Raw genomic sequence first — 25,755 nt, forward strand, 5'->3', positions numbered from 1 at the left:
AGTAAAGAAGCCGTGCACAGACTGACTGTGTAAACAAATTTTTGATGAATTTTAACCAAGTATTATTTATACCACTTTCCAGTTTTTTCATGCCTTTTCAGTCTAGTCTAGTAATCGGTCTGATTCATATTTCATATTGCTTGTTTACAACAACTTTGATCCTCTGTCCAGTTCATATTCTACAGTACTTCTAGTCATTGTAACTACCTTTGCTGTAGTCAGTAGTTATATTACCGCCTTTATGATGTCAAGGAGACACCAAATTCCTTCTTTTCTTTTCTAGTCTTACCTAGTTTGGTATTTTCTTGTCTTGTGTCTGGTCTTTTCCTGCCTAGTTTATTTTTACCAAGTCGGGTCTTGCCCAGCCTTTTTGGATATTGCTTTATATTGTCTCTTGCCTCTGATAATTCTTGCTCCAACACATCCATAATTGATCCTCTGCTAATGGAATACTCAGATAAATTGACTCAACTGGCACAAACCAAATGCTGTTCTTACAATTTTGACAAAGTATTTAATACATAAGTTTGGGATGCAGCTTATTTGTCTCTTAGTCTAGACCTTTAGACTTTTAGTCTAGACCTTTAGACTTCATCCAAATGGTTGATCAGTTGAAAGTAAAAAAACACTGCATGATTATTGAATTAAATAGAAATAGAAATAGAAATAATAATAATAATAATAATAATAAAGGAAAACAGTATAATAGATGTTACATTTGAAACCAAATGCTGTCCTTATTATTTTGACAAAGTATTTAATACATAAGTTTGGAATGCAGCTTCCTTGTCTAGGCCTTTTGTACTGATGAGCATCCAATGAAACGTCCTTGCTCATTTGCCACGGAGATGGTAGGCATCGGTGTTTTATACTGCCTAAAATTATTTCGGTGTGTGTGCTAACATCATTTAATTGGGATCTCTCACCTCATACAGGTCAATCATACTGTTGCCCCCAAGTCCTCGGGTGGTTTTGACATTTTCCAGAGCCAGCGTAAAGTAAATGCCGCGTGGATCGGAAATGTACAAGTTGTAGGTGTCGTTCTGGTTCCATTCTTGGACGGCAGCAAAAACCTGACCCTGATCTGTGCTCAGAATGTGCATGTCCTGCTCAGAAATAAAGGGACAGAGAAAAGAGATGTCGAGATCATTAGCAGTGAGTCATGCTAAGTCTCAGCATGTGTTCGCTATAGGACACCATTTGATCACCATAAATCTTTGTCTAGCATGTGTTTTTATAGACACCCAACTGACAAGTGAGAATTTACAGCCTCAACAAAGGACGGATCATTTTCTGTCAGCGTTTAAAAGCTTTTGGAAAAAAAAAATCTGATGCAAAAACATCATCCACTCACACAAACAGGGACACAAGTGACTTTAGCTGTTCCTATACTATTATGTTCCTTTAGAGGAAGGTATAGAAGACGTACTCTTGCCTACAACACGTCAACATGTACAATTATAATTCGACTCGATATACAATTTAGAGGGGAAAAAAAAACTGTTTCAGTCTCTTCCCTTGGCATGTGTTTTTGTTATCTTGTTTATGTCCACACCTAGTCACCACCCCTTGTCCTTTGTCTATTGTTTTCACCTGCTCCTGATCTTGTCCCTGATTGAAGGTTGAATTAGTAACCTGTCTGTTCCATTTTCCACTTTGATTTGTGATATTTGATTTGATGTTCAGCCACTGCTCGATTCTGATGGTTCAGTATTTTTACTTCTAAGTCTGTTTCACTGTATTGATGTTTGTATCTTGTATCCTGCCTTGTTAACCCACACCACACAATACATTTTTTTGGTAGGTGTGTTTGCAGGGTCGCAGGATTTCATTCAAATGGTTCATCGGTTGAAAGCTTAAAAAAGCTAAAGGTAAAGGTTGAAAGGTAAAAAAGCACTACATAATTATCAAATTAAATAATAATTTAGAAATATTTAAATTAGAAACATTTAAACTTGTGTTTTGCATTGATTTATCTGCACATTAGACATATTTTTGAAGCCAGAGTTTAGACTGACTGTGTAAAGGAATTTTTTATTAATTTTGAAAGTATTATTTCCTGCCTAGTCTTTTCATGCCTTTTCCACCTAGCCTAGTAATCTGCCTCATATTTCTTATTGCTTGTTTAAAAAACCTTGAACCTCTGTCCAATTAATATTCCACAGTACTTCTAGTCCTTATAAATCTTATAACCTTTGTTGAAGTCAGTAGTTATATTACCGGCCTTTGTGGTGTCAAGGAGACACCAAATTCCTTCTCTTCATGCCTAGTCTTACCTAGTTTGATATTTTCTTGCCCTGTGTTGAGACTTTTCCTGCGTTTTTCTGTCTAGTCTTCTAGGTCTTGCCTAACATGTTTAGTTATTGCTTTATCTTGTCTTTTTATGTCTTTTTTTGTCTTTCTAACTCTTGCTTTGCCTTTGTAAGTGCAGCTTAGATTTATTTTAGCTAGGTTTGCCTGATCGTGTCTAGTCCTGTCTTGTACTATCCTGTTCATCACATGGTCTTGATACTTCTGGATTATATTAAATGTATACTGTTGACTATTGTTATTTATATTATTCAGATATTTATGTGGTCTTTTTAAATGATAAAAAAATTGTTACAAGATATTTAGCCATCCAAAGCACTAGTCCTTATAGAGCATTATGAAAATCATTTGTAGCTATTCTGAGAGTTTAATACTGATAGTAAACATTTAACTCAATGTAAGTTAATGGTAAGCAATAGAAGCCACTTACTTTTGGCAGGGAATATTTAGGTAGCTTGATGCGCATAAAAGTTTCCCTCAGGTAAGACACATAGTAAGATGCTCTCCCAGCCAGGGTGACCTGTGAGAGATAAATACACAATTATAAAATGATGACAACAAAAACTCAACTATTAAAACGTCAAAGCTCCGGTTCTTTAGTGTTAGTCACATCATCTGGCAAATCTACAAATTTGTGTCTGTTGCCAGGGGAATGCTGCTTTTGGCTAAAATGGTGCCAGGTAAGTAAGAAAGTTTGTCAGGGAGGAATACTGGTGTGGTTTAATTTTGACCTTTTTTGAGCTTCTAGGTTCCAGGAAAAAAAAAGAAATCATGATTCTACAGAACACATTGACATTCTGGAGAACTGTGACCTTTAAATGTTTGTGGTAACAGTTAGAGAAAGACATTAACCTGTTTTAACATGATGGTACCCCTGTGAACAAATTAATGTACTGAAATAAATGTGCTGTACCTGGTGTAAAAAAGAACTCCAGTAATACAAATTATCTGAATTATTTATTATTATTATTATTATTATTATTCTTTATTATATTATTATTATTATTACTACTACTACTACTACTTTTTATGCAAAACGCACGTCTGCTTGCGTTTTGTCCATAACTATTAATTTTGTCATTTTTAGGCCCCTATTTTTAATATTTTAGCTTGCTTGACAGTTACAGTTAAATAAATGTGTAATGTTTTAGATGTATTAGGTTTAGCATTTGATTAAATAAAACAATTGCTTATAATGACCATATACACCAATCACAGGATCACAGGTCCTGTGGGGGTCCTGACCATTGAAGAACAGCATGAAAGGGGGCCAACAAAGCATGCAGAGAAACAGATGGACTACAGTCAGTAATTGTACAGTAGAACTACAAAGTGCTCCTATATGGTAAGTGGAGCTGAGTGTAGAAACAAGGAGGTGGTTTTAATGTTATGGCTGATCAGTGTACACCTGTTGTATACAATTTGATACACATGTATTAAACCTGATTTTACAACTAAATAAATCACAAAACATCAAGTACAAGTACATGTACGTTCACATTATCAACAGATCAGTAAAAATGTTTTACAAAATTGGTAGGTTAATGACTGCCATTTTGGATTCCTCGATCAAAGATCCTCTGGTGCATGCAGTACATGAATAATTAACCAAGTGGCAGAAGACAGGTTTTTTAGGAAAACAATTTACTTACTAATAATAAAGAGGTCTTTAAAACTTATGTATCAAATATGATTCACTTGGTGTTACAGGGTTAAAGCACTTCACTGTCAGACCCAATTATAGATGCAATAAATGGAATAATAAACATTTTATTTGGCTTTCTAACAAATGTCCAGCTATGTAGTGTGGATATACTTCCAGCAGCAGGTACAGATTAGTTTTAACTCCGGTCCATCATTAATTTCAACTCCTTTACTACATTTATTACCTGGAACATAATCTATTTCCAGAACAATCTATAGAGAGAAACTCCTAACCTGTCGACATTCTTAGTAAATATTGTGTAGGACAATCAATAGTCTCATTACTTCTTGCCAAAGGAAATCTTTAGCCCGACTGCACAATGCCTTAAGCTTTGCTCTTGTTAGAGGGGCACAACTCTACCCAAACACCAGTGCATTTTGCTTGTTAGTCCACTTTGCAGCTGTCACAGAGGGAACACTATCGGACCCTGGCAGGCTTTGTGGCTGGCAGCAACAAAAAAAAGAAAAATTAATAAATAATTTGAACAAAAGCTAGTTCAGCAGTGTTTTGACACTGCAATCCATTTAAACCTCTGTTGCCTTTTCATAATTTTGATTAAAGATGCATTTTAGCCAGGAAGATGCTGGCGTCAAGTTAGATTTAAAAAGGGCTTCTGATTAAATGTCAAAGAGAAGCACTAACTACTCTTATTTAAAAAATTGCTTTTTTGCATGCCAGCCTTATACCCATGGCATAAAATTAGGGGGCTAAGGTAATTGACATTAAAATATGTGCAGCAAACATTGACATTCTGTGTTCATGTTGAGCTTGGTTCAGTTTTAATCTGCATTTCCTGATGTTCATGTCTTGTTAATTGTATATGATTGTGCAGTATTTAACATAGCTTATGTGTCTATACAGTGTTTGTAATGTGAAAAATAAGCATTTTAATCTGTACAGAATTATGTGGTGTCTTAATCTGTAATAGCCATTACTAATGTCTTACAGTAACGTTACTAACCATGAGATATTTAAAAGTTTGAAAAAAAAAAAAAGGCTTTGTGATAGTCACGTCACTGTGCCATCAGGGCTTTGTGATGGTTGGTTGCACAGATGGTCAGCTTTCTTCAGTTCCTTCTGCCTCGTGTCACCTATAGCAGACTAATCAGTGATAATACAATCCACATTGTGATGTCAATTCAGCTTATTCTTGGTCTTCTTCATCTTCCGAGTTCTTCCACAAGTCCTGTCATAACATCACCTTCAAATGTTGTCATGTGGGTGCCTCATCACATGCCCAAAGTAATCACATGCCCAAACTTGAGGGACTTAAAGTAGTTCAGTAGCTCCTTCGTTGTTCTGGCCATTTCGTAAACATACTCAGTGGTCATCATCTTCTTGCATGAGAGTTTATACGTTTTCAGACGTTCTTGTTTTTAAAAGCCTGAAAGTGTCTTTCTTAAGTGTCCAGGCTTCACATCTATACATGACTACTGGCCAGACCAAGACTTACCAGTCGTAGCTTGGTAATGTTGCTTAATGACTTGTTTTCAAACACATTAATTTTAATAGTAAGAAAGGCTTGTTAATATCTATGGCTTAATTATTATTTTTATGCACTACTTTGCACTCCTGTACAGTGAGCTTGTGTGACTTACTGTTTCATGTGAGCTGTTTTTACTCCTAAAAATAATACAGGAATTTATCACCTACAGCTAATAGGGATCTCTGTATCAACATACACAGTACCTTTAATGAACTGACCAATTAGAAAGTTGACATCTTGCAAAAATGCCACAAGGTAAATGAACGCTATAGTGTGACCCAGTCTGCTATCGTTATTTGTCTTTGGCGGTTGTATATGAAGGTCTCTGAGGTCTTGATAAAAAACAACGTCTAATACAAATGTATTAAATAAATAAATAAATACTAACGTGCTAATTTACTTCAAAACAAATACTCGTTATATCTTTGGGAGAACCTAATGACTAGAGGGACTATTTTTATGCCCTTTCTAATTAAAAAATAATAAATTCCATCACTGAGTGTATCACTGCTGTGCACTGCCACATGGAGTAAGTTCTATATTCTAGACTACAGACAGCCTAAGCCTCTAGAAAAAAGAAACAAAAAAAACAATAATAATAAAGTGGTGTGTATTCCAGGCTACATATCTTGTTTCCAAGCACAATATGCCACTACAAAGTTATTTATTCATACCTGAATGACTATGTAGCTATCCTGAACCACCAGCGAGTTGGGCTCGATGTAGCCGGGGAACGGATATGTCCTGCTGGATTCAAAACAAGCCTGAGCTCTACATGTCATGTACCGACATTCTGCGGGAAAAGAGGAAACCCACGCACACATAGTCAAGCATATAACACAAAATAAGAATACTGTTTGTGAAGAGTGTAATTTTTTCCCAGTTACAGTGCCATAACCTACTGGGTTGCCTGAATAAACACTTTTCAACTAATGGAGCTTCATGATTCAACATGATAAGGAACAGATTTACAGAAAATAGAGTTAGTCCTACTATTTGTTTTTGTAGCCTGGCTCCCATAGCAGTAGTACCATGACTGATTATTGATGAATTATTTTTAATTTGGTTTGCATGTCAGTGGATTTGGACTAACAGGGAACTGGAGGAAATGGAGAAAAACCACACGAACACAGGGAGAACATGCTAACTCCACACAGAAATGACACTGGCTGCCCAGCTGGGGAATCAAACCGCTGTAGCACTGTGTCACCTGCTGTGCTGCAGCTGCTTCCAATTTATTGCAGTTCTGTATTTATTTAAAGCTCTCGGATTAGAGCTGGCAAACTAGCCATATTAATATGGGTACATAAGTCACCAGCTGTAGTCGTCGTAACAATACAGTGAATTACATGTATTTACATTTTACAAAAAAAATAAATAAATAAACAAATAAATGAATAAAAATAAATAAATAAAAAATAAAATAAATAAATAAATAATAAAAATAAATAAATACATATAAATAAATAAAAAATTATAATTAATAAATACAAATTATTAATTAATAAATAAAAATTAATAAAAAAAAATTAAAAAAAATAATAATACTATGTATGAGAAATACAATAATAGCCATTTAAAAAGAAGAAGAATTTAGGTATTAGACAAAGTAATAAATAAAACAAAATTATTAAGACAAAAGGTAATAAACTAAAATAGGAAGTAAACTAATAGATAAAAACAAAGCGAATAAAGGTACTAAATGACAAGTGCACAAACAACATAACTAGACTCACGTCCATCAGGATTGTACGCCTCCATGTGAACCAGATCGTTCTCTTTATCCAAGCCACTTACAGACCTGCAGTAGAGCATCAACGACAACACAGAAGAGACAAAGTTATCGAAAACAGGGGTCAGGAACACACACTTAGTAATAGACATCTTATTTAAGCTCTATTTTGGCAGCAGCAATAAAACTACAGTGCTCTCTCTTATGCACTGCCATTTCCCCAAATGGCAACATGAAATTGCACTGCTGTCACAACAGCAAGGAAGTCTTCTGTGTGAGTGTGGTTGAGAGGATATAATTGGAAATATAAAAAAAATAGAGCATGTTTTGTGTGTGTGTGTGTGTGTGTGTGTGTGTGTGTGTGTGTGTGTGTGTGTGTGTGTGTGTGTGTGTGTGTGTGTGTGTGTGTGTACCTATTATGTGTTTGCCCATTACCTGCTGAAACACCTTCAGAACAATTCCTGAACTGATTGTACTGATTAAATCCATTATTGTAACACCCTGAGATGGTGGGACTGGCCAAATGGACGACATAACGTGGATCTGCCTGAGCTCCATAAACCTTCTTTACTCTCCTACATACAAACAAGTCTTCCCTGACCTTAAATGTTATCATTTGATCAAATCTAACAGCCCATCTTTTGTTCTTACTAAAGCTAGTATGAAGGTTGGCAGGGTGGCACATTGACTATGGTGGGGCTTAAACCAGCAACCTTCTGAATACTATCCCAGTACCTTTTACTAGTTTTGGGTCAGCTGTAAACAGAATACAGTCACAAGCTTGCTTACAAACCCCTTGCTTGGTAAATGTCAGAGGAATTTAACTCAACACTTCCATGTTAGTAATAAAAAGGCCTAAATCATTAAAATTAGTGTTTTAAAAATAGGTTTACTATTTTATTCTCCTTCTTTTGGTGTTTAAAGCACTGGTGTACTTTTTGCATCCTCTCTCATGGGAAACAGTGCACTACTGAGCTTTAAAACCAACCCTAGTGTTCATATTTCTGTCACCAAAGATGCCAAGACACATAAGGGTGGGACCTGCACTACTATATTAAATGTATTTTATTGGACTGTACATTTACTTTTACTTTATTCATCAGTTAGCAGTACTATTCTGTTACCTTGTGTGGTCAGTTGTTTTACAGCTGAGCTGTTGTTGCTCCCAGATATTTTCACTTTAAATTTGAAACACACACATTTTAACTGCGAATAAGAATGATAAAATAAAATATATAACAAAAGAATAAAAAAAAATAAAGGCAGGTTTTAACCCCAAAGAGCCAGAATGAACAAAACACATCAGTCTAAGTGGATGCAGATTTGTGGGTCAGCTTGTAATGAAATGGTAGGTAGGTAGTAAAATAGACAGACAGACAGATAAATAGACAGACAGAGAGACAGACAGACACGTAGACAGATAGATAGATAAATAGACAGATATATAGACAAACAGATTAGATAGATAGATAGATAGACAGACATATATATATATATATATACACACAGACAGACAGACAAGATAGATAGATAGACAGACACTTTAGATAGATAGATAGATAGATAGATAGATAGATAGATAGATAGATAGATAGATAGATAGATAGATAGATAGATAGATAGATAGATAGATAGATAGGATAGATAGATAGATTAGATACAGACAGGCAGATAGACAGGCAGACTTAATTTATTTATCCAGAGGGAAAATATTGAATTGTTGATTATCGTTGTTATTGTTAATGCTCATTTATAATTTTCTTATCTTATTTTATTGTAAGAAAGGCTAATAATAAAGTAATAAAATAAAATAAAAAAGAGAAACTTTATGCAGCATATTAGACTTCTGACATGGCATTTCAGATTTTATTATTTACATATACCACTTTTCATCTAAGACCACGCACAAATATCTCAAGATTAGCGTGATCTGTAAAAGGGCAGAGTAATCTGGTATCACAATGGCTTGCTTTCAACATGAACAAACACCAAACATGTTATTTGCAAACCGTGCATGCATAGAAACCAAAACAGTAATTCTCCAGCCCGTCTGACCGTCTGTGACACCTCCTAAAATTTGTGTTTTCGCTGAATGTGGATTGTTCTGCTGAAATGGGTTTGCTTTAACCTAGACATGATGGTGCTGAAGCGTGATTGCAGAGGCAAAACCTACCAGTAAAAACGGTTGGGGGTCACTCTCTCGTGAACAAGCTGCCATTTTCGTCCAAAATCAAATGAGCTGTAGAGCTATGAGGAAGACAGAAGAGTGGGAAGGGGAAAAAAAGCAGTTGTTAAAATGGGATCACTGGAATCCATGCTTTTTGCTCACCCAGAGCAATGGGACGAAAGCTTCTCTCTCAGTTCACTGCGTTTTCACTGATTATATCCAATTAGCCACCATGATTTATATTTTATTATAGAAACAGCAAGCCTGAACCCATGAGGTAATATTCTATATGAAATCTAGGCTTCGGGCAATAAAGCACAAATCCTGCAGTCAGTTGTGGCAACACTATTAAAACCAAGCTGGTATAACTAATAGACAGACAAATCATTTGCCCAGATGGGACAATCGCCTCTAAAAGTGCTAATATAGTAAAATATGCTGTTTTGTACAGAAGTCTACACTGTGTTATGGTGATGAGCAGTTTTCTTTAAAAAGAGTCATTTATTCATTCATCTGTTGTCTGTTTTATCAGTGTTTTATCCTATTCAGGGTCTGATTCACTGGGCGAAAGATAGAAAACACCCTGGACAGGTCGCCAGTCCATCACAGGGCAAAATAAACTCACACACATTCACACCAAGGCCAATTTTGTATGTCCAATTAATCTGACTGCATGTCTTTGAACTGTACGACAGTCACGGGAAAAACATGCACTCCACACACTCCACATACAACCTTCTTGTATTAAGCAACTGTGCTACCCAACAAGCCGCTCTAATAATGATTCTTTACCTTTAAACATTTCAGATAAACAACATTTGCCAAAAAGAGCCTATACAGTGTAGACATTCTAAATAACACTAGATATAAAAAGTCAACACTTAAATTGAGGTAGGTAGGTAAGTAGGTCGGTAGATGGACGGACGGACGGACGGACAGACAGACAGACAGACAGACAGACAGACAGACAGACAGACAGACACTTTATTGATCCCAAAGTAAATTGTACGTAGTCCTGCTCAACATATGTGCAAATTATAATTCAGAACACACAAATCGTTCAACAGTTCTATGTGTATGGGATTTAAGCATCAACTATACATCGTGTTAATGGCATATTTGGTAAATATAAGCACATTAGCCTGATATTTCAAAATTTTTAAATAACACAGCAAAAATACTGAACTTGGTGGAGAAACCACTGCTCTGTTTACACTGTACAGGGGGCAGCTATAAAGTAGTCGATTTTTATAGATTATAGAACCACCAAATGTGTAATAATGGCAGTATGTACATTTAACCCAGCAATGTTCACATTTTCAGAAACTGTTAAGGTTAGGAAGTTAAGGTTTTTACTATGGATATTCTTCCATATGCCACGCTTTTATGTTTCCAGGCTTGGGAACGGCACTACGGCTACACCAACGTGTGTCGCCTCCAATGGCTAGATTCATTTTACACCATGCGCTTCTGCATTTGTGAGCCCAACCCGAGATTTAAACCCACAAAACTCAAACACTGGTGTTACCAGGAGCGTAGCTGTTACCATTACGCCACACTAGCTCACGAACATCTTTCATAAACATGTAAATATATTAAATATTTAATAATAATTTTTAGTGCCCAGGTGGCACAGCAGGATAATCCACTAGCACAGCAGTGCTGGGATTCTGAACTTTGAGTTCGAAACTCAGCACTGCTACTGGTCAACTGAGCGCCCCCTAATCTCCGTGAGCGAATTCTGCCCTAATGCTTTATTCCACCAAAAGTGTGGGCAAATAAGAAATGGTCTGGACTGTGCACGCGCCAGTGGGACATGAGGCAGGCAACTCTCCTTGGACATGAACGAAGTCTCCAGCAGCGGAAGACGAACTGGCTTTGGTAAATTGGGAGGAATGGAAAAATAACAGTTGGAAAAGTCATTAAAAGACTGTCTAAGACTGTCATTTGTCAATTCATGTGTATGTACTTTTGATTTCCATATTAAATTGCTATAATAACATTCATAAATTATGACCTCAAAACACAAGGTGCACAAATGTACACATATCACGTCCGTTATTCTCGAAGGGTTAAACTCTGCTTTGCCTAATTACATTGTGATGTAAAGTTACGTGACATATGAAAGGCAGCATGACCCTTTCGTGTTGAGGCACATGTGGCCCAATTTCCAGTGCTTTAATTAGGTTTCCGCATGCCCAGGCACTATTAATGACAAAGTCGTATTCGTTTTCCTATTAAGTTGATTGATGCTGCTCCATCTCCCATCGGGACACTTGGTGTTCTGTAATTTTAGTCACGCAGAGAGAAGGCAAAGATAAAGCCCAGCTCTGGCCTATTTAATCACTGGATCTAGATTATTATAGATGGACCCTCCAGTTTTAGTTGGTTGCACTGGGGGTGCATCTATCACCTTCAGGCTACTAAACAGGTGTTGGGTAAAAATTCGAAGAAGATTAGGAGCAGCATTGCTAAAGATAGTGTTTGAAAGTACTTGTTTGTAAGCATTGCGCCAGGTCTTTTCGTGCCAGGGGGAAGTCACAGAGAATAGATTAGGCAATAGGAACAGGTAATGATATATGCAGCTCGCAATACCTTCTGAAACACAAAGTGACAAACTGGACAGAATTCCACTTTATTTACTAAAAGGTATTTTTCTCAAACCAGATCAGATGATAGGTCTCACATCTCATTGCTATATTCGTTTCAAAACGTGTTTGTTTAATCAATCCTGTGTTTGGCTCTGTTCTGGCTCGCACTTTAAACGTAATCCGTCTCGATTCAGAGTCCGGAGCTCATCTATCCCCTGTCGTAGCTGATGCTCCTGGCCCACAGGAACCCTCATAAGCATGGTTTTGATGTATACGACTGCTGGGCAGGCACAGGCTGCGGGCTATTCATCAGTCCAGTGACGTGCTCAATTTTAAAAGCGCTCAGCTGTCACAAAGCGAGCTCCATGGCCTCCCTGCTTACATCGATAAATCACCAGTCAGGGGCAGGGACCCACTGCCAACATTAGGCAACTACCAGCAGAGAGCCAAAAAAGGACTGCTAATGACTGCTAAGGGACAAAAAGAAATTTGAATAATGGATTTATAATGGAACTACAATGCAGAGTTGAAAAGTCATGTTGAAGTTTGTCAGCATGTCCCAGCAGAGTGTTTCCGTGCTGAGGAGGCATGGGTTTCTTCTAAATTACCTGCAGTGTCTCATTAGGGGCTTGGCAATTAGCTTATAAATAAAATGATTTTTTTTTATTCATAATGCTAAAATGTTCATGCTATGACACTCCAAATTAGTGGTGGCCCAGTAGAGAAGCTATTTATTCATAGGTTTGATCATTTGCTTCTGTGTGGTATGCAGGTATACTCTAAAACAGAGCACAAGATAGACAGGGTACTCAAAATTGCTCATATGAATATGTATATATACAATAAATAAGTCGTTGCACAATGCCATGTGATAGTAATTTTTTCAGTCCAAGAAAAAGAATATAGTAACAATAAGTTAATTAATTGAATAAAAATCGTAACAGCACTTTCAAGTCAACGTTTTGAGGCTGTGACTAGTGGAGGCCGTGTTTATGATTAGTTTTTTTTAGAATAACTTGATACGTCAAGTAAATTAATACATATGTGTAAGCAAGTATGTAATGCTATGTGAAGCTTCGCATTCTGCCCAGTGTCTTGCATTATTTGTTTCCGGGTTTATGTGAACATATGCTGGGTTTATTTATTTATTTATTATTTATTTTTCTCTTCTCTTGATAGGCTCCAGACTGACCACTATTAGTCTTTATTTATTTACTTATTTATTTATTTAATTATTTATTCAGATTTCTCTTCTCTTGACAGGCTACCGACCTACCGCCAACAGTTTTTTTGGTTTGTTTATTTATTTATTTATTTATAATTTTCCCCCTCTTTTCTTAATAGGCTCCCGACCTACCATTATCAGTTTTTATTCATTAATTTTTCTCTTCTCTTGATAGACTTCAGACCTACCACTATTAGTTTTTTGATTGATTTGTTTGTTTATTTATTTATTTATTTATTATGTATTTATTTTTCTCCTCTCTTGATAAGCTCCAGACCTACCACTATCAGTTTTTTTTGTTTGTTTATTTATTTATTTTTCTCTTCTTTGATAGGCTCCAGACCTCCCACTATCCATTTTTATTTATGTATTTATTTATTTTTCTTTTCTCTTGATAGGCTCCAGACCTACCACTATCAGGTTTTTTTTATTTATTTACTTATTTATTTATACCATTATCATTTTTTTAAGCTATAGTAATCAGGTTGTTGTAAATAAGTGGATTGTAGTCTTTGTACATTGTAGTCAACTACATTTAAATATGTTTACGTAAATGCATGTGCAAGTCTGTGATGCTGCATGATGAACTGGTGCCCTGATTAGGCAGTATACTTCCTTGGCCAGCACCCAGAACCACTGCTACCACTTTTCTATTTCCAAGTTAACGCAATGAGGATGTTTATATCAATTAATTAATTATTTTTTTAATTTATAACTTGGGTAAACTGTATTATAATGTACTGTACATCATATGTCCATCAAATGTGGGTAAATAAGTAAGGGTATGATGATCCTGTACCCAGGACAAGCTAATAAATAGATAGGCTACAAATAAATAAATAAAAGTTCCACATTTATATTAGAAGGTAGCAGAAGTGGGCTGTTTCATGTAGAGTCTGTGTTTAGGGACGGTAATTTAGAGAATAGCTCGGTTTATGTGACCATTATTGCTGCCAGATTACTATCCGTCCTCACTGCGTGATGAACAACTTCAAAAATCGACTGTTTTGGTGAGACAAGCTTTTCCAGACTTCAGGTTTTCTAAAAGTAATTTAGGCACCTTTCCAAAACAATTCACAGTAAACAAGCCAGGCGTAAAAATGTACTTGTTTTCAACACAGTTTTGTTTTCTTCATGACTTATTTATAAGAGAAATGTAAAAGACCAGAAATAAACAAGACAAACAAAGGCTCTTAATATTAACTTGACAATTACATCAAAATAGTGAATGATTTGTTTTCCAAAGTGATACACCACACCAGACACATCTGCTTTAGTCTTCTACCATCTGAAATTCTTTTGTGCAAAAATAATAGGAGGCTGATCCAGCAAAGACAGACCCTGACAGACTGATGTGTAGCAGTAGAATATGAAAGTCGACGTGCAAGTCAGACTGTTCACTGCGAGTAACAAAAATGGGTGTGTGTTAAATTGCAAGAAAAAGTTCTTAAAATATTTTTTGGTGACGGTTTTGGCAAGGCCCCTCCAATAGATTTTTGTGCCCTCTGTGAACAAAGCAAGGTCCAAAAAGAAACTTACATTTTAAATTGGCATTTCAAGCATCATTTTAGTGATTACAGGCCAATGTTTTGCTGCAATGCATTCATTATAATTCAATTAGCAACACCACGCTGACAATTTGGAGAGATGTAGACACTTATATAATCTGTAAGCAATACTATAATCTGTAAAAAATACTAATTTTACCTACAAATAAATAATTAAATTAATAAAATTTTAAAATAAGTATTCAGTAGCTGAATTTCTGACGCGTTAAGAAGGGGAAAAACAACTTTATTAATAAACATGAATAATAAAAATGATGATCAGCAGTGGTGGCTCCATATTACAGGTACAGTACAGGAGTTCAAGCACAGTCACTGCCAAGTTGCAAGTGTCTTTACCCTATTTGGATTGTATTCTAAATTTTAAGTCACTTAGGACACTTATAAAATCAGCTCTAATAAAGACCTCTGAAATGAATTGAAACGTTGGACTAGAAGGTCTGTTTCACAATTAACATCAGTGTCTGACATTACAAAAGCCTTTTGTTGAGTGGGCACAAATAAAAAACTTACTACACAAGTAGGGATGTAATGATGCACCACAAGACAGTTAAAAATCGGTGCACATGTGCTACGATTTGAATCGGTTATTCATTTAGGATGAATTGATATTCACTTTAACCAGCAAAGGGCACTGGCGCTATTTTTTTTTTTTTTTTTTACACAAAAAGTGAAACCAGCATTGTTTTGCATAGTTTGTACCTACCTCAGAAATAAGAGGGCATTAATTATTTAGATAAATAAAAGATAAGCACAAATACAGTATTGAAATAATGAAAGGAAACTATGTCATCATTTGTCTTTAATTTCATTTCGTTTAAATCGTAAACCCAGTATCATGAATCGTATCCCATCGTGGGTAGAGTGTATCGTTACATCCCTATACACAGGTGATGTGGAAAGCTTTTGTAAAGGAATTAAAGGTTGTATTAACCACCGGGGTAAAGAGGTGTTCTTAATGTACTTTATTCACCATCTTGTTACATACTTATCTTTTAATAAACTTAGAAAACCTAATGCTGACGTAAAACTGGAGTTCTGTATCACAATGCTCCCATCACCATGCTTCACAGCTGGGATGTTTTGGCCTGTGTGCAGTTCTTTGTTACTCTCTAAACATAATATGCATTTCTGTCAGATGTTTATTAACATTTGTCCACAGAACATCATCAGATGATCAGCTGTTTTGGATCATCCAGTTGGTATTTATAGTAGACAGATGTTAGTTTTTAAGTGGGTTTTAGAGGTGCCCTACTCCATAAAAGCAACAATATAGATAAAAATAAATAAATAAAAATAAATTGCACAAATGTGGTGTGGACTGGCTCCACAACCACAAATACTTTTGCATTAGCCTGGGAGATGGCGGATTTAGTTTGACTTGTGGCTCCAATTAGTAATATAAGGACTTCTATTCACAGCTTGATCCTCAGAGACCATCAAAAATGTTCATTTGATTAAACTCAAACACAAATAGGCAGGCAAATGGCAAGTGTCGTTTAAGTGATTACAGGCCATTGTTTTGCTTTAATACCTTCATTAGCATTCAATTAGTGACACCATGCTGACATTCTGGACAGATGTAGACACTTACATAATCTGTAAATGTAACGTCTTCATGCTGATTTTTAAAAATCTTGTGATACAGTTTAAATGAACCCTTTAGTGTATTAGATTTATGAAAGTATATAACTATATTTAACAGTATTTAAAGGGTCTCTACACTGAGCTTCAAAAACAGTAAAAATATTGAAATACTAAATACTGCTTAAAAATACAAATTTTACAAATTTTTTAATTAAAAATAATTGAACTTCTGACATATTAAAAAGGGAAAAACAACTTATACACCGATCAGGCATAACATTATGACCACCTTTCTAATATTGTGTTGGTCCCCCTTTTGCTGCCAAAGCCGCCCTGACCCCTTGAGGCTCCACTAGATGGACTCCACTAGACCCCTGAAAGTGTGCTGTGGTATCTGGCACCAAGATGTTACACTGCCTCCGCCGGCTTGCCTTCTTCCCATAGTGCATCCTGGTGCCATGTGTTCCCCGGGTAAGCAACACACACACACCCAGCCATCCAAGTGATGTAAAAGAAAACATGATTCAGACAAGGCCACCTTCTTCCATTGCTCCGTGGTCCAAATTGTCCATGACTGTGTTTGATATTAACCTTGTGAACTGATGAACCTTGAGTAATGAGTAACTACCGTTTCTGCCACGAATGTAATCTAAGAGTGTAAAACATGATGTTAAAATTCTAATAAATAGTTGTAGCCTAGTGGTTGAGGTACTGGACTAGTAATCAAAAGGTCGCTGGTTCAAGCCCCACCACTGCCAGGTTGTCATTGTTGGGCCCTTGAGCAAGGCCCGTAATCCTCAATTGCTTAGACAATATACTGTCATTACTGTATGTCACAAAAAATGAAAAAGACTAAATTCAAGACAAATTAAATATTCACACTAAAAGTATAGTTTAATCACACTTAAAAATATACCTCTTAAATTTCAGACTTACGTTTTTTTTTTAAATATAAGGGTTAAAATGGGCTTTGAAACCCTAATATATGCATTTATAAAAGAAAATTATTAATAATTTAATGAGACATCTTGTCCATAATGGGTGGTGAGTTTGTTGTAACAGAGAGGTAAGGTGTAACCCCCCTACCCCCCAACCCTTACACTCCCCCACCTAAGTAGATATTTGACATGAATCCAGTAGGAGGCTTAACCAAGGCAGAACAATAACATGGCTCAAATCCACTTACAATAGAAATATTTAAAAAATCATAAACTGAAGCAGGAGTACAACAGACAGACAGGCAACCACACACGAAACACTGCTCTCTACACAACACAATCCTTAGGAAGCTCAGTAAACAAAAGGACAGACTCTAGATAAAACAAAAGAGAGCCTGGGTGAAACCCAAACACCCACCGGAGGAACAGACATGAGGACCGGCAGCATCAAAAAACAGAAAGCTGTCATCCCACCTACAGACAAAACTCAGCTACAGTACAACATAACCACTGCAGTTCCTATAAATCAGAGCTGAAGAACGCTAGAAATTGAACAAGTGGGAGAAGCCAGGCAGGAATTTAGGCAGTCAGCAGAGGATTCAGGCCAAAGCTGAGTTCCAGGTGTGCTTATAAAGCATTCTACACAGGTACAGTAGAAAATGTTTGATGAGACACAGGAAATGCTTCGAAGTGTAGTTCAAAGAAAACCAACCTGTGTCCAAAACTACGATTTTTAACCTTGGCATAAAAATAATTAAGTACCTTGTTTTGTAATTATGGCATTTATTAAGAAATAGATGAATACAGGGTGTTTCCCTCTCTCCCCCCCCCCCCCCCCCCCTAATTAAGTTAGCCATAAATTCCTGATGCATTTATGGACAGTACTGTAAATCACACAGAAATCTCAGCAGCAGCAGCATGAGAGAGCTGAAGCGATAGAGGAATGAGCGTTTCCTTTTATTCTCAGTTCTGCTCAACGAGAACAATGTTCAATGCCCAGGGGTTCACTGGCATGAAACACTAAAATTCATTGACTAAATACATTTACATTTATGGCATTTAGTGGGCGCTTTTATTCAAAACGACGTACAACTGCAGCTTCTACAATGCAAGCAGTTGAGGGTTCAGGGCTTTGCTCGGGCAAGGTTTGGAGCCTTTATTCTTCTAACTGAAACTAGTCTTTGGAGTTTTTCTTTTGTAGTTTTTGTATTAGTTTAATAGTCTGGCATAAGAGATTGGAGTCTTTCCATCACAACATGACTGGAAATGGTGGGACTTGAACCAGGGACCTTCTGATCATTAGTGCAGTATTAACCACTGAGTAGACCCCAAAAAATCTGTTCTAGACACTTACAGATGTTGTACAAATAATCATTTGAATAGACAGCCTTCGGAATACAACTATCAAGCATTTCACTGAATTGTCTAATACAGCTATTTCAGCCACGCCCGTTGCTAATACGTGCATTAAATCTTTGTAGACAAACTTTGCAAGTTTAAATGCTGTCATTGGGAAGCAGAATTGTCCAGACACAATGACAGTTCACATCCAAATGTGTTTATAATAAAATCATGAGCATTAATAGTAAGACACACACCATTATTTCTTCCTGACTAAATTACCATTTGTGAAGGTAGCAGGTACAAAATAATGAAGCATGACTTATCACTTTAGAAAACATGTTTCTACTGCTTCAAAGTGCAATGACGGTGTTCCAGAAGCACTGAGCAGTAACATTCTATGACTCTGTATAGTTTTCTATTTTGTTTCCATGCTGCTGTTGCCCCTAGACATTTTCACTAGACCCGAAGATACTCATTAACAGACCCAGTTACATACTTTTGACTATAGAGTAAATTCCAAGATCAGGATTGAGAAACATGTCAGTATCAGGAGGTTCACCAATGTATTATTTAATAATTAGGCCAAGAAGATAATGAAGGACCCCAGCCATTCCAACAAAGAAGCTTCTTCACACAAGCTATTTGGCCCCCCAATCAAAATAGCACCCACTTCCAAATACAGAATCAGAATGCATAGAGTTGTGGACGTGTTTATACACCGATCAGCCATAACATTAAAACCACCTCCTTGTTTCTACACATTGTCCATTTTATCAGCTCCACTTACCATAAAGAAGCACTTTGTAGTTCTACAATTACTGACTGTAGTCCATCTGTTTCTCTGCATGCTTTGTTAGCCCTCTTTCATGCTGTTCTTCAATGGTCAGGACTCTCACAGGACCACCACAGAGCAGGTATTATTTAGGTGGTGGATCATTCTCAGCACTGCAGTGACACTGACATGGTGGTGGTGTGTTAGTGTGTGTTGTGCTGGTATGAGTGGATCAGACACAGCAGCGCTGCTGGAGTTTTTAAACACCTCACTGTCCCTGCTGGACTGAGAATAGTCCACCAACCAAAAATATCCAGCCAACAGCGCCCCATGGGCAGCGTCCTGTGACCACGGATGAAGGTCTAGAAGATGACCAACACAGTTCATCATGTGATAGGTTAATTTATCCAAGGCTAGACAGAAAACACTACGCTTAATGTGGTAATACACAATTTACAAGACACCAATCCATCCAAACTGAAAGTACCTATTGAACCCAAGTCTCCAAAAATATGGTTGTCTGTCTTTGGGACCCATACCACCTGCTGTGCTACCTTGCGGCAAGGGGGTAAAAAAGACATGACTGATAACTGTAATGTAACTATTTTAAATGGAAACCCCATGTAGTACAGATTTCCTTAATCAATCTATCAGCGTTATGCTAAATACATTCAAAGCAATACAAGAACACGTCTATTCTGCTATCAGCCCTAATAAACATTTCAAAGGACGAGCCTGTAGCCTGGTTTGACTGGACTTTGCCTGAGAAGCAAAAAAAAGGAACTCGACAAAAGGAAATGATGAAAGCAAAGCTCCAGGTATAAAGCATCTGCAGGAGCTCTGAAGTGAGAAACGCACTGTTAAAAGAACTGCACCGGAGTCCTGACTTAACAGTAAAGGAAAATACACTCGAATGCACACTTATACAACGTCTGAACTAAGAAAAGCTCACTGCAGGACACACTTGGAGGGAAGAGATAAGAGAAGAGAACGCATAAACTGAAAATGAAAAGGAAAAGTTACAGAATTAAAAGTTTAAGCGCAGCAGGTGATCAACATAGTCAAAAATTTTTTTTGGTAATTTATTACTTATACTTACAAAATTATTTATTGACATTTAACCTTTCCTCCAAAAAGCTGGGACAATAGAAAGAAATGTGAACAATAACAGACAGATACGAGTTACAAATTCTTTTTAAACTGTATTAACCAAGATTTCAGTGGGAGGCAGTTTTGGATTGCAGGCAGGCCAATCTAGCCAACGGGCACTAACACACCTCTGTGCCAATTACTAAGCATTTAAACTTTGTGTTGGTAACAATCAACAAGGTCTGCTTTCTCTTGGCTCAAAAGACATAACGACTATTATTTCCATAATTAAAAACCAGTTTAAAAGATGGACTTCAATGTTTCCACTCTCATGAGTCTATTTCAGAGCTTGAGTCCAGAGAAGCCAGCAGCATTTCTGGATTGTAACCATTTATGGCTCTTTTGTTGCATATTGAGGTCTTAATTTATTTGGAAATGCAATAGAGACCTGTGTTTTCTGACAAAGGTTTCCTGAAGTATTCACAAGCTCATGTGGTAATTCATTAGTTTTTTTTTTTTTTTATATATGCATACATTGCATTCTAAAGGATTGAAAGTCACAAGCATATAACAAAGAACGCAAGGATCTAACCAAGGCACCGAGGATGTGGCATCTACACTAATGATATTGTCAGACAGGGTTTAAGCTAATTAACCACACAGATGTTTTTTCATGACCTTTTTAAACATCTTTTCTAAGTGTACAAATAATTGTACTGACTACATATTTTTGCACTTCTGTCCTTATTAAAAAGTAACAAGACACTTGACTTTTTGTACTAATATAATAAGTTTACATCTGTTAAAATAAAGAGCAATATAGCTTAATAAACCAACAGTATTTATGTTTATATATAAATATATACTGACTTACATTTGCTAACTACAAAATACAGTCAGGTAGCAGGTATAACTTGGAAAGTGTAATGCAATTATCTTTATGTGTGTGTGTGTGTGTGGGGGGGGGGGGTCATCTAGGTCAGTAACCCCCACGGCTTTTCTCTTTGCCCACCCGAGCACAAAGCAAGAGAATGCTATTTTTCTGTAACCTGGGATATTCTCCCTGAACCAATCACAAAATGTCTGTTTGCTATACCTGTACAGTGTAAAGTTATTTCACATTATTATGACCACCAGCTAATATACACAGTAACCACCGTGTGCAGCACGGACAGCAGCTAGATTAGCTGCGAGTGAATCAATAAGGTCCTGATAGGTTGCCACAGGTATCTGAAGCCATGCTGACCACAGTGCATCCAACAGCTGCTGAAGGGTGCATGGATCCATAGTGGGGGGAGGATCCTCAGAGAAAACACGACGATCAAGGTGGTCCCGCAGATGTTCAACTAGGCTCAACTATGGGGAATAAGGGGGCCAGGGTAGTACTTCTCCTACAATGTCGCAATGTCTACATGTCGCATTGTCTTGCTGGAAGATCCCATCTCCCCCAGGGAAGACAATTTTACTCATGACAGCAACAAGGAATATATAAATGCAGACAGTCTATCGCATACCCTATATACCCACCAAGCCAGCTCACGAAACATGTCTTTCTATCTGATCTACATGCTGTCGCTGTTAAAAGTTGGATGTGGTCATAATAATGTGACTCAACTGTGCATACAGTCACTTAAAACTGATCATATAAAACCATAAAAGCATTTTGGCAGATGGGTTTTGACTTTGTACAGTTTTACAGTTTAAACTCTCATTCACATGAAAAGCATGGTAAGCTATTTCTTTCACATTTGTCAGTAAATTAACTTTTAATATATATTTTATGTTGCATATCTTATAAACTTGTATTATCAGGAGCTTCTCACACACACAAACACACACAACCAACACAGTCTTGCTCCCTGTACTCTGACAGTGCCAATACATACAACTACTTAGTGATTATATCACTTGCATCTTTGCACAATATTTTTGCACATATTCTTTTTAGATCTATGATGCTTTATAAACCCGACGTTGCTAATTTTATATTAGAATATGTTTTTTTTTTACCTCACTTATAATTTACTTAATACCTTGTACTGACCAACGCTACACTTGTCTTTGGTCCCATCCCCCTCAATTACTTTAGATTAGAAATGTCTTTTATTTATTGTCGGTCCTAATATTTATTGCACCTTTTATATCTTATATCTTATATCTTATATCTTATATCTTATATCTTATATCTTATATCTTATATATATATATATATATATATATATATATATATATATATATATATATATATATATATATATATATATACACAGTGTATCACAAAAGTGAGTACACCCCTCACATTTCTGCAGATATTTAAGTATATCTTTTCATGGGACAACACTGACAAAATGACACTTTGACACAATGAAAAGTAGTCTGTGTGCAGCTTATATAACAGTGTAAATTTATTCTTCCCTCAAAATAACTCAATATACAGCCATTAATGTCTAAACCACCGGCAACAAAAGTGAGTACACCCCTTAGTGAAAGTTCCTGAAGTGTCAATATTTTGTGTGGCCACCATTATTTCCCAGAACTGCCTTAACTCTCCTGGGCATGGAGTTTACCAGAGCTTCACAGTTTGCCACTGGAATGCTTTTCCACTCCTCCATGACGACATCACGGAGCTGGCGGATATTCGAGACTTTGCGCTCCTCCACCTTCCGCTTGAGGATGCCCCAAAGATGTTCTATTGGGTTTAGGTCTGGAGACATGCTTGGCCAGTCCATCACCTTTACCCTCAGCCTCTTCAATAAAGCAGTGGTCGTCTTAGAGGTGTCTTTGGGGTCATTATCATGCTGGAACACTGCCCTGCGACCCAGTTTCCGGAGGGAGGGGATCATGCTCTGCTCAGTATTTCACAGTACATATTGGAGTTCATGTGTCCCTCAATGAAATGTAACTCCCCAACACCTGCTGCACTCATGCAGCCCCAGACCATGGCATTCCCAGCACCATGCTTGACTGTAGGCATGACACACTTATCTTTGTACTCCTCACCTGATTGCCACCACACATGCTTGAGACCATCTGAACCAAACAAATTAATCTTGGTCTCATCAGACCATAGGACATGGTTCCAGTAATCCATGTCCTTTGTTGACATGTCTTCAGCAAACTGTTTGCGGGCTTTCTTGTGTAGAGACTTCAGAAGAGGCTTCCTTCTGGGGTGACAGCCATGCAGACCAATTTGATGTAGTGTGCGGCGTATGGTCTGAGCACTGACAGGCTGACCCCCCACCTTTTCAATCTCTGCAGCAATGCTGACAGCACTCCTGCGCCTATCTTTCAAAGACAGCAGTTGGACAGCACGTGCACTCAGCTTCTTTGGACGACCAACGCGAGGTCTGTTCTGAGTGGACCCTGCTCTTTTAAAACGCTGGATGATCTTGGCCACTGTGCTGCAGCTCAGTTTCAGGGTGTTGGCAATCTTCTTGTAGCCTTGGCCATCTTCATGTAGCGCAACAATTCATCTTTTAAGATCCTCAGAGAGTTCTTTGCCATGAGGTGCCATGTTGGAACTTTCAGTGACCAGTATGAGAGAGTGTGAGAGCTGTACTACTAAATTGAACACACCTGCTCCCTATGCACACCTGAGACCTAGTAACACTAACAAATCACATTACATTTTGGAGGGAAAATGACAAGCAGTGCTCAATTTGGACATTTAGGGGTTTAGTCTCTTAGGCGTGTACTCACTTTTGTTGCCGGTGGTTTAGACATTAATGGCTGTATATTGAGTTATTTTGAGGGAAGAATAAATTTACACTGTTATATAAGCTGCACACAGACTACTTTTCATTGTGTCAGTGTCATTTTGTCAGTGTTGTCCCATGAAAAGATATACTTAAATATCTGCAGAAATGTGAGGGGTGTACTCACTTTTGTGATACACTGTATATATTGCTGTTAGATACAAGGAGGAGCAAATGTTAAGTTTTTTTTTACCTGCTGTAATAAAGCTTGTCAGTATTGTTTAGCCCATCTGACAAGTTTAATAAAAACAATCTAGATTTAATTTTATCGTGAAAGACTGGTTGATTGTAAACTTTTACTTTCTTTGCTTTAGCACCCCCACCTCTTTCCCATTTTTCCCTATAATGATGAACTGAATTTTAATTGCAGCTTTAAATCTAAATATTACATATAAACACTTTACATATAAACACTGTTTTAAAAGTTTCTACAAAGTAAATACAAAACATTAAAAAACAAGCTCACGGATCTCTGTGTAAATCTACCTCCTGCTGTTGAAAAGAAGCGGTCAGCTACTGCACACAAACAAAATAAATAACTGCATGGTGCAAATTGTGAATCAGAATAGTTTATACCTTCAGATTAATTAATTAATTAATACATGTAATCGGCACTCAGGTTTGTTAAATTACATTGTTGTCATGTGTCCCACTGAATATACTGTCCATGTGGACTATACATCCTCAGTCAGAAATTAGAAATTGCTATGTACTGATGCGGACTACATTACCCAGAATCCTGCTGAGTCATCTTCCCCTTACTCCATCAATCTAGACACATTACCTCAGAAATCACCTGATTTCTGATGGTTTTTAACCAGTTTCTACTTATCGTGTGTGTGTGTGTGTGTGTGTGTGTGTGTGTGTGTGTGTGTGTGTGTGTGTGTGTGTGTGTGTGTGTGTGTGTGTGTGTGTGAGAGAGAGAGAGAGAGAGAGATAGAGAGAGAGTCAGTTTCCTTGTATTGTGTGGATTTTCTTAATTTTTCACCTTTCTCTCGCTAGCGTCTCACCTTTTTGGTGTGTGTCGCAACTGTTATTTTTTTATTAATAGATGTGTTAGATTTGTGTGACTTGTATATAACATTTACATTTTCTGCATTTAGCATTTTAAAATCATCACTTATTATTATTTTATTTCATTTTTTAAGCATTTTATGCTGGTCTAAGTCACTTGTGGGTCTGCTTTCACTGGGGAACTGGGTACAAGGCAGAAATACTGTGGGCAAGGTGCCAATCCATGCAGGACTTCATCTACTTACCCCCCAAAGAGAAAAAGCCAATCATGTTCAGATGTGTCAATATCAGACTGGCTGGTCAATAGCAGAAGTGGTGGGCTAGTATAATTGAACACTGCACCACATGAATGCCCTGGTTTATACGATTATTATTATTATTTTATTTACTTTACACAGACCTTTTCTAATAAGTTTTAAAAGGATTAAGGATTAGCCTTTGAAACTGCTAACATTTCAGTGCATTCCAGACGCAC

At 37.0% G+C, this 25,755-nt stretch overlaps 1 protein-coding gene across 1 annotated transcript in view; it reads right to left on the bottom strand.

Annotated features, from left to right (window-relative positions):
- sorcs3a (sortilin related VPS10 domain containing receptor 3a) overlaps positions 1 to 25,755 on the bottom strand; it is a 246,125-nt gene that overhangs the window by 48,596 nt on the left and 171,774 nt on the right. The window contains exons 5-9 of the mRNA XM_063010840.1: positions 9,407 to 9,480; positions 7,238 to 7,302; positions 6,176 to 6,294; positions 2,741 to 2,830; positions 927 to 1,106 (exon numbers count right to left, since the gene is read on the bottom strand). Coding sequence (XP_062866910.1) covers positions 927 to 1,106; positions 2,741 to 2,830; positions 6,176 to 6,294; positions 7,238 to 7,302; positions 9,407 to 9,480 — 528 coding nt within the window. The remainder of the gene's footprint in view (positions 1 to 926; positions 1,107 to 2,740; positions 2,831 to 6,175; positions 6,295 to 7,237; positions 7,303 to 9,406; positions 9,481 to 25,755) is intronic.

This window comes from Trichomycterus rosablanca, chromosome 15 (genome assembly GCF_030014385.1).
Source record: "Trichomycterus rosablanca isolate fTriRos1 chromosome 15, fTriRos1.hap1, whole genome shotgun sequence".
NCBI classification, from domain to species: domain Eukaryota; kingdom Metazoa; phylum Chordata; class Actinopteri; order Siluriformes; family Trichomycteridae; genus Trichomycterus; species Trichomycterus rosablanca.